Here is a 12,736-nt window from a genome sequence, read left to right as displayed (position 1 = left end):
GAGTAATTGATCGATGTAACGTCATAGTGGCATCGCAATATATATAATAAAAAAGTTTTCAGTGGCATGTGTTGTGTTTAACATGACAACCTTTTATGGTTCGATCAGGTACTCAGGCAGCCCCGAAGAAGAATTAAGAGAGCTTCGGCGTCGTCTTAAGTTGTCAAAAGATGTCGTATGTTGGTAGTTTTTCTTAATTAGAGTGTTAGGTTTAGTTGTACTGAAATCTGGTTAATTATGGTTGTGCTTTGGCGAGTGGTGATTTTGTTAATTTCAATGTGTCTTTGTGTCATGCATGTTCACAATATTATATGACGACGAATGAATTATATATGAATGAATGTATCCAGAACCATTACAATAGTAAATTGCTCAAAACATAGAATATATGGCTTATTATCCAGATCGTAGCATTACAAATCAATGGCTACAGATCCAAAATACAATGCAAATTGTGAATTCAAAACACTACAAAACCATAAATAGAAATATTTTACCAAGCCATTTCGATACTAGACCATCACCATCGCAAGGATGCCAAAAATAGCCGTTATCCACCCATAATACATAGGTGCAATGCTTTTCCTTGCGGCTGACGAACTGCCTTCAGACACTGTTATGGAAAGCTTTTGGTTTCCAACCTCACAATGTTTGGCAACACCACAAATGTACCATTTATTTCCTAGAGTTTCTAAGGGAATCACATCGTTTCCACTAGTCAGGATCCCGTTGCCCGCCGATGTCGCACATTGTTGGAAGCTAGTGCCATTAACTTTAATAACACTGTGTGCTCCCTCTGGGTACTTAAAAACTGCACCAAAAAGTTGATTTCTTCGATTAGCAATCAAACTAAAATGGAAATTATATATGTACATTTATTTATTTTTCTAGACTACAGACAATATTTATGCAAGCAGTTATGAAAAGAATAATCACATGACTATTTGTTGAAGCAGATTTGTGAACAGTCAGGCCGGCAACATAGCTCCTTCTGTGAAACAAGGGAAGAGCTCCGTCGCCAAATACCTGACCGTCCGCAAATCTGCTTCGACACCATCCATATAAAGCGGTGAGTTAGGAGATGGAGTTTGTAGAGCTAATTTACCAAGTTTGTCACCGACATGGAACTCCTTTCCTTTGGCCCAAGCTTGGTAATCATAGTTGGTGGTCCAACCCTGGTCATCACCAACCATGAACTCCACGGCCAAAATTGAAGGGACAAGAATTGCTACGATGGCAAGCACGAAGAATTGGGTAAAGGCCATTGCAATCAGAAGCTCTCTATTAATTGTTTTTCTTTTGTTGAAAGAGTTCTAGTACGTTGTGCCTATTTATAAGTAAAAAAAATCTAGCTAGCTAGCATATGGACCGTCTATGGACGGCATTGCCGAAGGCATATTAAAAAGAAAGAAAAAGATTATTATAACACAACTTTGTTGGAGCTCTCATGTAGGCTTTTTGCGTGGCCGATATATGTAGCATCGATCGGCAAGTACTGTCGTGTATCAGGCAAAACATAACGGGTCAGTTGAGAGATCGAGGGTAGATCTAGAGAAATCCCTATCCAATATTCTTTGTAGATTCCAAAACCAATTGCACTACCCAAAATGAGCTATGATTAAATTCAATCCGAGCACAAAAGCAAAATCTGTAAAGGCCGGCCTACTGCCCTGGCCTCTACATTTTTGTGCCTAGCTCGCTACAGTTTGTGAGAAAAATATCACTAATATGATAAATTAATAGAACTGAAAAGTATGCAAGAAATCATTACATATTTTCTAAAATTTATGCTGTTTAGACTGTTTTGGCATTTTTCTTTTAATTAGTTGTTGTTTTTGTAATGTTTCTTGTGCATGTTCATTGTAATTGTAGTGTACATGTAATTTTTTAGTGATGTTTCTCCTATTATAGCTTATGTGGGATAATAGTTGATAGATTGACTAATTTTCTCATGTACCTTTTTTTCTTCGAGTTTCTGGTGACATATTTGTAATTTTCGTGTGACTGTATTCTATAATTTTTATTGATATTATTATTAGCCATTAAATTTTGTGTTTATTTATTTATTTTATCTTATGTTATATATAAATTATGATATCTAATTTTTTGACTAGTATCTAATCTATTAATACAACTATTTAGTCCAAAAATGTGTTTGGAGAGTACTAGTGAGTATTTGGGCTCAGGGATCATTTTGGGGTTTAGGGTAAGGGAATAGAGTAGCCCTCTTGGTTTTACAGTGAGTATTTCTCTCTCACACTCCCACTTTTACTTTTTTCTTTTTCTTTTTCTTTTTTTTTTTTTTTTTTTTTTTTTAAGAACAATAGAAGCATTCTTCATTCATCAAAAAGAAAATTGACCCAATATTAAGATAGAGGGACGACTTATTCCCTAAGTACGTATATAATACCATGGATACTACTAGGAAGGTCCTCCAATTACCACACACGGTCTATGCAATGGGAAGATGCTTCCTTTTGATAGCACAGATAATTCCTTAAATTTTATTTTCTTCCCTAAATGTAATAAATAAAAAATAAAAACCCTAAAAAGCCCCCATGCAAAAGTGAACCAAAAGTGCGAAACATGCCCAATAAAACCAAGAATGCTACCTTATTCCCTAACCATTATTTTATTTTTAAAAAAAAATCTATTCTTTATCTTTTATTTCCTTTCTTTTCTCTATTATTTATTTGAAAGAATATTTAATAGTTTTTTCTTTACTTTTTCTTTAACATTTATTTAAAATAATATTTAAATGGTATAGAGAAAGAACAAGGAAGTTATATATTATACAGTTTATTTGAATAAAAATAAAAAATAACTCGATTTTCTAATTGTTTTTTAAAAAAAATCTAAGAAATTAAACGTACCCTAAACATTCCAATTGCTTAATTTATCCCATGCCTCATGATTTACCACATTTACACAAGCTTATTTCACAAATGGTCTTCAGATTCCAGTACTACCATTCAAATAATTAAAATTTTCTTTCTACCTTCCCTCACTGCCTAATTTAGACTCATGTTTCACGTTCAACCAATCTATACATCTTTATTAAAAGAAGTCACCACAAGTTTATGACAATACGGCCATAACTTTTAGCCGTTTTTTCTTTCAAAATTTCCAATACCCACCTCATAATACTACCATCCATAACCAGTAGCATTCATTGAGTAAAATTCAGAACTAAATATATTAACAATGGAAACTAAACTTTGATTAAAACTAAAATCGTAAATCTCATAGAGTATTAATACAGTAGATTCCACAAAAAGAAGAGATTTCCATTGCATACCAAAATACCCTTCCTAGCTATTGATTTATAGCTCCATTTCTTCTACCAACAGATTTAAGACCCTCCAATGGATTATTACCATGCCTGGCAGAAACATACACCAACAAGAATTAGGGTTTAGGATATTGAGACAGATCAGACCTAAGCAAACAAAAACTAAAACGAAAAAATTTCACGAAAATCCGGACATTTTTACCTCATACTCCGGTTCCCCTTCTTCTAACTCGACATCCATCACACTATCACCATCGAGCAGAACAAGGCTTCCAACACAAGTCGCGGTCCGGAACATTTCCGGCATACCCAGAATCTCAGCCTTCCTGCCTGTCCCCTCTTTTACGTCATACCAAAAGAGATTGTCAAAGTGATCCTGCTGCATCAGAATCTTCTCACCATTCTTGGAAAACACTAAAGGCTTACAGTAATGAAACGACCAAGGAACCGCCTCCCGCAAAATAGTATAGAGCAGAGTCCAGGAGCTCTCCACCCCATACTTCTTCATCACCCAAACATTGATACTGTCAGACTCCAGAAATTCGTTCGTGCAAACACAGAGATAACCTCCCAATACCTCCAACTCGGGCTCCGATAAACCACTAGAATTCTTAAACGGTGTCTTACACATCCGGAATTTTTCGGTGGCAAGATCCAAAGCAACAAGCATCTCCAGAGACCTGCGCGATTTAGAAGCAGCCAACCAATGCAGAGCGCCGTTCAAGAAAGCAGGCTTGGAAGCAATCGCTGAACCCTTTTTAGGCCATTTATCGTTGACCCTCCTCCAAGAATGCGCTCTCAGACTATATACCTTGACTTCAAAAACCTGCTCACGCCCTTTACACAATTCCGAGACCTTCACCACCTTGTAGTCGTCGATAAACGGATCGTGCCCAAATGCTAATTCAGACCACATAGCGGGAGAGTTCCAGGCAGAATAAGAGCCTTGTTTCTCGAAACCTGAAGGGATACGGATCGGATCAAAAGGTAATTTCCTATACTTTCTTATTAATGGGTTCCAAATCGCAATCTCACTCTCCAAGTTGTAGAGGCAAACCAGGCCGTTGCAAGCGTTCACGATTGTGCCTTTTGCTCTTCTGTGGCGCAGTGGCTGGTAGATTCGCACGGCTCTATCGAACCGACCATCGTCGTGAAAGCGTACGGAGTAGTAATCCGGTGGCCGACGTTTCTCGTCCTCAAATTTTAGAAATAATGGATCCGCATTCCGAAGGCGCTCGCAGTCCTGGACAATGAGCGTGCGTTCCCTGTTGGTCTTGGTGGAGCGCTTGAGATGCTTCTTTATGAAATCCGGTTTGTTGATGACGGCGTACCATGACTTCGAAACACAAAGAAAACGCACGAGACTCTTGACGGGTAATTCTGTAAGTATTTCCACGATAAACTCAAGCGGGAGAGTCGACATCGACGGAGGGGGCATCGATCAGATATTCAAACGTGAAAGAAGAAGAAGACGACGACTCTCTCTGTAAAATAGGTCGAGGGAAAGAAGACTGAACTGGAAGTGTGTAGTCAAATCAGTAAGTACCAAAGCCTAACCTAATTGTTCTTTTCTTATTTCCTTTTCATCCCAACTAAGCTGTTTACAGTGACGACGGTGAAGCATAGACATGGGTTAATATTTGTTAACCTAGACTTCACAATATATTATCGGCCAAGGATATGGACTCGGTCTACATGGTCTGAGCCTCTTTCCGCGACTTTTGGGCTGGACATTCATACATTTGGGTCGGCTCGTTAACTTCTTCAATTTGGGTCATTCAAAATTTCATTGGTATACGCACAACACCAATAGGCACAATGATCCCCATATGCTTTCAACTATTTACCATCGCCCGAATCTTGGCTCTCTCTCTTTCTCACCCTAACGAGTAACGACTAACGAGCGTTCATGGCTCCCATTTAAGTTTTTTTTTTTTTTTTTTTTACCTTCAATAATAATAATAATGTAACTTTTAAAATTATTATTAGACTTGTGATTAATCAATATTAAATTTTGATTAAATAAGAATTTTAAAAGCCACAAACAAAAGAATTTTTGTAAAATTACTCCCATTTAGCTCATCACCTTTCTTCTCTCTAACAAACAAGTAATAGCCAATCAGGCTGCCCAAAGATGATTTGCCTTATAGTCTTAGCGCATTTAGGACAAGAGATGTGTGGGAAAATTTCAAACCTCCCCACTAAAGGTGGTCGGCCACCCTGCCGCTATTTTGGGTGGTTGAACCACCCCCATTAATTTCGAAAGTGATCAAGCTACCACCCCCGAGTTTTTGTTTTTTGTTTTTAACTTCATTATTATTTTTGAGTTGGATTAAAAATGGATCAAATAAAACCTGATTACAATTATCACTTTAAAAGCCCACTCAAACAACATTTTCAAACGTAATAAAATATAATACAACATTATACAACACCCAAACATGCCCCAAATGTCCCATACCGGCCATCCACAAACATCCATAACCAGTAGCATACATTGCAAAACATATATTTACAATCGATAACATTTCCCCATAAAATATGTACCACAAAAAAGATGAGAGATTTCCATTGCATATCAAAATGTGAATAGCAGAGTAGCTCGAGAAATCCAAAAGACCCTTCCTGCTCCTGATTTATATAACTCCATTTCTTCTAGGTCTACCAATAATTCCACCATCCCTGGCAGAAACATGGACCAACAAGAGTTAGAGATTAACGTTAATCGACAGAGATCAAAAAGCAAAAAAACTAAAAGATTTCATGGAAATCAGGACATTTTTACCAAATCCTCTGAGTCCCCTTCCTCTAAGTCGACATCAATCACATTATCACCATTGAGCAGAACAAGGCTTCCCACACAAGTCGCCGTCCGGAAATTATCCGGCATACCCAGAATCTCAACCTTGCTGGCCGTCTCCTCTTCTACGTCATACCAAAAGAGTTTGTCGAAGTCCTGCTCTATCAGAACCTTCTCGCCATTCTTCGAGAACACTAGAGGCTTACAGTAGATAACTGCCTCCTGCGTAATAGTACAAAGCAGAGTCCAGGAGCTCGCCAAACCATACTCCTTCATCACCCAAACACTGTCAGACTCCTCCATATATCTATGCACGCAAACACACAGAGCTCCCCCCAAGACCTCCAACTCGAGCTTTGAAACACCATGGCCCAGCTTAAACGGTGTCTTATACATCCGGAATTTTTCGGTGGCGAGATCCAAAGCAACAAGCATCTCCAGAGACCTGCGCGAATGAGTAGCAGCCAACCAATGCACGGCACCGTTCAAGAAAGCTGGCTTGGAAGCAATCGATGATTCCTTTTTAGGCCATTTATGTTTGACCCTCCTCCAAGAATGCGCTCTCAGACTATAAATCTTGACTTCAAATTCCCGATCACACCAACTAATCAATTCCGAGACCCTCACCACTTTGTAGTCGTCGTTAACCGGATCGTGCCCAAATGCAAATTCCGACCACATAGCGGGAGAGTTCCAGATAGAATGAGAGACTTCCTTCTTGAAACCTGAAGGGATATCGATCGGCTCGAAAGGTAATTTCTTATACTTTCTTATTAATGGGTTCCAAATCACAATCTCAGTCTCCAAGTTGTAGAGGCAAACCAGGCCATTGCAATAGTACAAGATTGTGGCTTTTGCTCTTCTATGGCGCAGTGGTTGGTAGAGTCGCACGGCTCTATCGAACCGACCATCGTCGTGAAAGCGTACGGAGTAGAAATACGGTGGCCGACGATTGTTGTCCTCAAATTTTTTAAAGCAGGGATCCTGATTCGAAAGGCGCTCGCAGTCCTGGACAATGAGCGTGCGTTCCCTGTTGGCCTCGATGGAGCGCTTGAGATGCTTCTTTATGAAATCTGGGTTGTTGATCATGGCGTACCATAACTTCGAAACGCACAGAAAACGCACGAGACTCTTGACGGGTAATTCGGTAAGTATCTCCGCGATGAACTCAGGCGGGAGAGTCGACATCGACGGCGGGGGCATCAGATATTCAGATGTAAAAGATGAAGAAGACGAATCTGTAAAAGTCGCTGGACGGAAAGAAGACAGAACGACCTATAAGTAAGTAGTGTGCGTAGCTCATCTAGGTCAGCTTCCTAGATGACAGTGTGTAGTCAAATCACCGGGAAATGCTGCAGTGTACTTTGATGGAAATAGACGCTGACAGTGGCACTCTGCAGTGTACTTTGATGGAAATTCAAAGTATAATTTGTTGACGAAATCTGGGCGGGATTTCTCAAAAATTCAAGCTTTCATTTTCACGACCGAGCGCAATCTGGACGGTCTCTAAATCCATCCAAGGGACCAAGCTCCACTTTCATAAGACGAAACAGACGCATGGTTTGAGGGGTTTCCTCGGCTTTTGGGCTGGACATTGATACATTTGGGTGGGCTCATTTTAGGAATTGTTGGACGAGGTAGCCTGGCTGTCTTGAGTCATGATGCGAGTCCATGGCCAAATATTTAACTGAAACTGTCGAGCAAATATCTTCTAGAAACAAACTTCCATAATCTTCTAGAGAAAGAACACTTGATTTAATGCTATAATTTTCTATTTGGGAGGTAGTTGTGCTGATTCTATTATACAGATGATGATGTGAATCTTTACCACTAAAAACATCTCAACTCCGGAATGCCACATCTATGTCATTTCGTTGCTTACCTTGGGCTTTAATGGACTTGCTTCAATGGGATTTCTGTGTCAATGTGATGTTTTTCTACTTGGTTGCTGACAATAGAAAGGAAATCGAATGGAAAATACACCCGGTCTCGTTTGAAAATCTCTCACCCTTTCCCTCCCCTTCTCTTAAGAATTTTTTTTAATGATCGAAAAATATGATTGATGTAATATAAAGTTGAAATAATTTATATGAAAAAATAAAAAAAAAAAAATTATATTGTAATGAATTTTTTATTTAAAAAGTGTTGATGTGATATAATAAGTAAAAAAAGTTTAAAAAAAATTTAAAATTAATATTTTTTTTTTTAGAAGTAAAAATAAAGAAAGGAAAAAGAAAAAGTAAATTTCAAACAGGCCAAAGCTTCAATTAAGTTTTATCCACCTCTGCTGTCCAAGAATTGACCAAGCATTGTACTATAATTTGCATTGTACTATAATTTAATCAGAGAAGTTTAAAATATTTACAAAGTCATATATAAAGAATGTATCCTTACTAATGAACCTATATGAGTCAAGATTATAACATCACCTGTGCACTATCTAAAAATATTGAGAAACTTCAGATACAGCTTGCGAGACCCAGTCAACTGCAGTGCCAAAAAAGAGCTCCCAAAACCAAAGATCCAATGCCAGCACGGAGGAAAAGATGAGCAGTGCCAACGTCTGGTAGCGGTTCAATGGCCAACCCAACGCTTTGGCCATTGTCTTCAGAAATGGAAGGGAATTGCTGTTTAGAATCCGGTTCCTTATCGACCAAGCTGTTACCCACTGCGCACGGGAAGGGAATAGCTCAAACTCCTCTCTTAACCTTCTGCCCAAGTCCGGCATGTGGCCACCCCCATATAGTATGGCAATCCTATTATGGCCCTCATCAATTGCTCTTCTAAGTGCCTCCACCGCAGCTCTATTCCTTTCACCAATGATAACGGAACTCTCCTCTACATCTGCTGTCACCTGTGTGAACCTTCAAAAAAAAAAAAAAAAAAACCTTTTTATCAGCCCCACATCAACAGGAAATTCATGCGATGTACTTTCTCAACAGGACTACTGAAATTCTTTTGGGTAATCCATGACAAAGCACTTGATAATAATTCAACACTATATATAACAGTTGAATGCCAGTTAAGCATTAGAGCAAATGAAATTTAATCTGAAAGGAAAAACAGAGAGAAATGAAAGAGAGAACCTGGCAAATACTTACTCAGTTGCTAGTCGCTTTGCCAGGAAGACCTTCATTGCAGCACCAAGATCAAGCCTAGACAAGGCTTCTAGTTCTGGATATTCTGATGTTCCTGCATCACAAACGGTTCCAATGATGAGCAGGCCGACAAGTGGCATAGGAAGCACCCGTGAAGCCCATAGCAGCTTGGATCTCCAAGGATCAAGGTCTTCTGGAATTGAAGCACTCTGCACCATAGCTTTTGTTGATCTAAGAGTCATGTCTCTTGCAAAAGTGAAAAAGCTTTCACCTTTTTCAACCTAAAAAGTAAGGACAGTACAGAATTAGATCTAGAAGTGGGAAGCATAGAGAAATACAGCGCTGAATCTTGAACTTTAAACCTCAGAAAGGGAAAACTATATACAACTACATAAGAAGGCCATTGCTGCAAGTTAATGGACAAGCACACCAGCAAGGAACATTCAGACAAACTCCATTGAAATGAAAGAAAACAACAGTGCGAATGCAATTGGAGAGAAAGCCTCTTTCCATACTTGAGAAGAGTGCCACTACCACCCCACCTAGTAATAAAGCATCTCTAGACCACCTAGCTCACTGATAGTAATTTCACTGAAGAATGGAGTGAACTAAAACGCCAAGAAAATGTCAATCACTTCAACAACCTCCATAATAAGACCAATTTAAGCAGAGGCGATAAAAGAACAGACCTGAAGTAATTTGAAGGTCTCATAGTCAAGATCTGCATGGTACCAATTCTCAGCTTGGTAATCAAGACAGTCTAATTGGAAATCAAGCATAAGAACTCGAGCCATTTGTCGCTGGATACATCCAATGATGTTAAAACCTCGTGAGTGTGAACCTTTAAGCCTTTTTGTAGCAGTCAGGTTTCTTCTATTTTCTAAACTCTCTCTGCTAGCGACCATTTCATAGAGGACACAGTCATATGGTTCAAGTTCCTTTTGAAGGGTTGCAAAGTACCTGAACGTACAGATCAGAATCATTCAGAGTGGTATTATTTAGGAAAATATATTCTACTAAGCAAAAAGGTCAACAAAACAGTGGTTATTACAACTCAAGGGACTTGCAATACAAAGATCTCAGAAAATGCTCAAACATATAGCCAAGAATATATCATCTTCCCTAAAACCACCACAACAAAAGAACTATAAGCCCCATTCCTATTAACATAAAACTCATTAAGCTCAAAATTTTAATCATAATAAGTAGCAAGTAAGGAAAACATGGTAAAATAATCAGTAGAGTCAAAATTATAAAGGCCAACCAAGGATATCAGTCTCAACTCTCAAGCCAATTTGGCAAGAAACTAAAAAAATACACCCAAACTAATGAAACTCCACCTCTAGCTTAAATTGAGGGGAAGAACCCAAAGTCCCTTTTTGTATAACCCACCCTGTCCCCACCCTCCAATTCTCACTTCTCATGAGAGATTATCAAAAGCCAACTTCTACCAGCATATGAACTCAAAAGATGGTAGCACTTAGTAGATTATTTGTGATATTTGTTGTCTCTCCAAATTTTGGATAAATGATCCAGATCTAATATTCTCTTTATTCTCGTGGTTTTTATAACAGAATTTTTTTTAAAAATAAAAAATAAAAATACAGCAGTCATAATATCTCCCACATTTTTGAAATACTACCGAATGGCTTGGTTAACCGTTGCAAACCATGTTACCAGCCCTTCCTATACTTATATAGGTAGTATTAAGATTTCACCCTTACCAATCCATATGAGTGCCATGGACTCTTTTTACCTCATTCACCCTAGTTCTCTCAAACAGAATACCCAATGAGTTTCCCCAATGCTGATTTGCCTTGTAGACTAAACTCATCAAAATTTTCCTTCAACCACTCTCTCTCACTGTCCCCCTTATTTAATCCAATTTCTGGGCTTGAAAACTTGATACACCAATTCTATCCCTCCACACATAATAATTGTCTAATTTATCATATACCTCATTAGTTACCACATATCTAATGCCTACTAATCTTGATGTAAAGCTTATTTCACAAATGGTCCAAAAAACCCCATCATCTGAACGCTAATATTTTTTTATTTCACCACTTTTTCCCCCTTAGCTTCTGGAAAAAAAAAATGTTTTCCTCTACTCTCAGATGAAAAAGAATTTTCAGTCTACCTCTTCTCAATCCCTCATTTAGACGCCATGTTTCATGTTCAACCACTCAATCTTTATAAGAATTCACCATGTTCTTATGTAACTACCACCCCAACTTTTAGCCGGTTTTATTTCCAAATTTTCCACAACCATGTCGTAATACCAACATCTACATCCAGTACAGTATACATTGCAATAAAATTCAACACATGCAATTCAAAACTACATATGTTATCAATAAATGACAATCAAGCTACAAATTAAAATTGAATCACAAGTGTAACAGAAATTCTATAAAGTAGACATACTCTTTATCCGCAATGTGAATCGTCGAAACCAAATCAACCTACACCACCAAAAGAACAAGAATCCCCCAATTAAACAACCCACATAAGAAACAGACACACCCACACCCACGTGAAGTGAGTAAAAAAACCCAGCTTGTACCTGAAGAAAAGGCCGTAAAAGAGACCAAGGAAACCTCTTCCTGTATCGGACCACAGCAGTCTGCAACTCCGCACAGCCCCCATCAACACCCCTCTTGAACCTCATGAAGTCTGCAATGGAATTGTTCTGCAAAAACTGCTCCACCGAGCCATCTTCGACGGGCTGGTTCAGAGAAGCTCTGGGGATTGCGAAGCTGAGGGGTTTGGGGAAACTATGGCTGCGTTGGAAGGAGTAGAAAGGTCTGACTCTGGGTCTGATGGAAGAGGAACTGGAAGACAAATCAGTGTTGGAATTGGATGGAAATGAAGATGTGGATGAGAGTATAAACAAAGAGCTTGAGACCATTTCTCTGCCCACAGATAGAAAGAGAGTGCTTGGGTGTTTGGATAACCAGAAAATGGGAGATTCTCCAGTGAGACCCTGCTTCTGGTTATTTCGGTTAGCCCGGTTAATACATTTTGCGTACCATACATATAATCTATATGCTTTTGTTCTTTTTTCCTTTTTCTTTTTTCTTTTTCCTTTTTCTTTTCTTTTCAATTTGGACAGATTTTCCCCTTTTTTTTATTTTTATTTTTATTTTTATTTTTTATTTTTTCATATATTGCATATCACTATTAAATTTCTGGCTTGCACGCAAAAGTCACAGAGCTTTGAACTAAAGGAAATCAAGGACTGGACTCTACGCTTTTTGCACCTACAGCTACAAGTGATGGAGATGTTTATGATTAATTGATTTGAGAATTGAGTATTCTTCTTTAAAGGTTATGTTTTTGCTAACTATTTTCTTTTTTTTCTTTTTTTGTCTCTTCTCTTTTTTTGTCTTAGATAAAAGACATTAACAAATTACATAAAATGCAAAATATTTTTTCTTCAAAGACAACTGTTTTTACTTTTATGTAGCGTTTAAATATTTTTTCAAAAACAAAAAGCCCCGTACGAAAGTAACACTATAAATTATATTTTTATTCCACAATTAT

General features: G+C 38.2%; 4 protein-coding genes across 4 annotated transcripts; all 4 read right to left on the bottom strand.

Annotated features, from left to right (window-relative positions):
• Positions 1 to 506: 506 nt before the first annotated feature.
• Positions 507 to 1,265, bottom strand: LOC133856893 (blue copper protein 1b-like). The gene is made up of 2 exons (XM_062291941.1): positions 1,106 to 1,265; positions 507 to 811 (listed from the first exon to the last, which is right to left on the bottom strand). Exons 1-2 carry the CDS (start codon positions 1,263 to 1,265, stop codon positions 513 to 515), a joined length of 459 nt encoding a protein of 152 aa, XP_062147925.1. The 3' UTR covers positions 507 to 512.
• Positions 1,266 to 3,240: 1,975 nt separating this feature from the next.
• LOC133858060 (F-box protein CPR1-like) lies at positions 3,241 to 4,900 on the bottom strand. The gene is made up of 2 exons (XM_062293487.1): positions 3,495 to 4,900; positions 3,241 to 3,382 (listed from the first exon to the last, which is right to left on the bottom strand). Exons 1-2 carry the CDS (start codon positions 4,728 to 4,730, stop codon positions 3,374 to 3,376), a joined length of 1,245 nt encoding a protein of 414 aa, XP_062149471.1. The 5' UTR covers positions 4,731 to 4,900; the 3' UTR covers positions 3,241 to 3,373.
• A 940-nt stretch (positions 4,901 to 5,840) lies between these two features.
• On the bottom strand, positions 5,841 to 7,668 carry LOC133858021 (F-box protein CPR1-like). The gene is made up of 2 exons (XM_062293432.1): positions 6,078 to 7,668; positions 5,841 to 5,974 (listed from the first exon to the last, which is right to left on the bottom strand). Exons 1-2 carry the CDS (start codon positions 7,293 to 7,295, stop codon positions 5,954 to 5,956), a joined length of 1,239 nt encoding a protein of 412 aa, XP_062149416.1. The 5' UTR covers positions 7,296 to 7,668; the 3' UTR covers positions 5,841 to 5,953.
• A 733-nt stretch (positions 7,669 to 8,401) lies between these two features.
• LOC133858157 (uncharacterized) lies at positions 8,402 to 12,216 on the bottom strand. Its single transcript, XM_062293617.1, has 5 exons — positions 11,757 to 12,216; positions 11,618 to 11,655; positions 9,880 to 10,150; positions 9,194 to 9,471; positions 8,402 to 8,956 (listed from the first exon to the last, which is right to left on the bottom strand). Exons 1-5 carry the CDS (start codon positions 12,099 to 12,101, stop codon positions 8,533 to 8,535), a joined length of 1,356 nt encoding a protein of 451 aa, XP_062149601.1. The 5' UTR covers positions 12,102 to 12,216; the 3' UTR covers positions 8,402 to 8,532.
• Positions 12,217 to 12,736: the final 520 nt, after the last annotated feature.

This window comes from Alnus glutinosa, chromosome 14 (assembly GCF_958979055.1).
Source record: "Alnus glutinosa chromosome 14, dhAlnGlut1.1, whole genome shotgun sequence".
NCBI classification, from domain to species: domain Eukaryota; kingdom Viridiplantae; phylum Streptophyta; class Magnoliopsida; order Fagales; family Betulaceae; genus Alnus; species Alnus glutinosa.
This window is presented reverse-complemented; position numbering and strand designations above follow the sequence as displayed.

Bases quoted from the DNA above. Each gene is read 5' to 3' on its own strand.
- LOC133856893 (XM_062291941.1), bottom strand. From the start codon at position 1,265: ATGGCCTTTACCCAATTCTTCGTGCTTGCCATCGTAGCAATTCTTGTC. The intron at 812-1,105 runs GTAAATTAGCTC...TTTTTGGTGCAG, and splicing joins CCATGTCGGTGACAAACTTG to TTTTTAAGTACCCAGAGGGA.
- LOC133858060 (XM_062293487.1), bottom strand. From the start codon at position 4,730: ATGCCCCCTCCGTCGATGTCGACTCTCCCGCTTGAGTTTATCGTGGAA.
- LOC133858021 (XM_062293432.1), bottom strand. From the start codon at position 7,295: ATGCCCCCGCCGTCGATGTCGACTCTCCCGCCTGAGTTCATCGCGGAG. The intron at 5,975-6,077 runs GTAAAAATGTCC...TGTTTCTGCCAG, and splicing joins AAGGGGACTCAGAGGATTTG to GGATGGTGGAATTATTGGTA.
- LOC133858157 (XM_062293617.1), bottom strand. From the start codon at position 12,101: ATGGTCTCAAGCTCTTTGTTTATACTCTCATCCACATCTTCATTTCCA. The intron at 10,151-11,617 runs GTATGTCTACTT...CTGTACGTTCAG, and splicing joins ATTCACATTGCGGATAAAGA to GTACTTTGCAACCCTTCAAA. The intron at 9,472-9,879 runs GTCTGTTCTTTT...CTTACTTTTTAG, and splicing joins AGACCTTCAAATTACTTCAG to GTTGAAAAAGGTGAAAGCTT.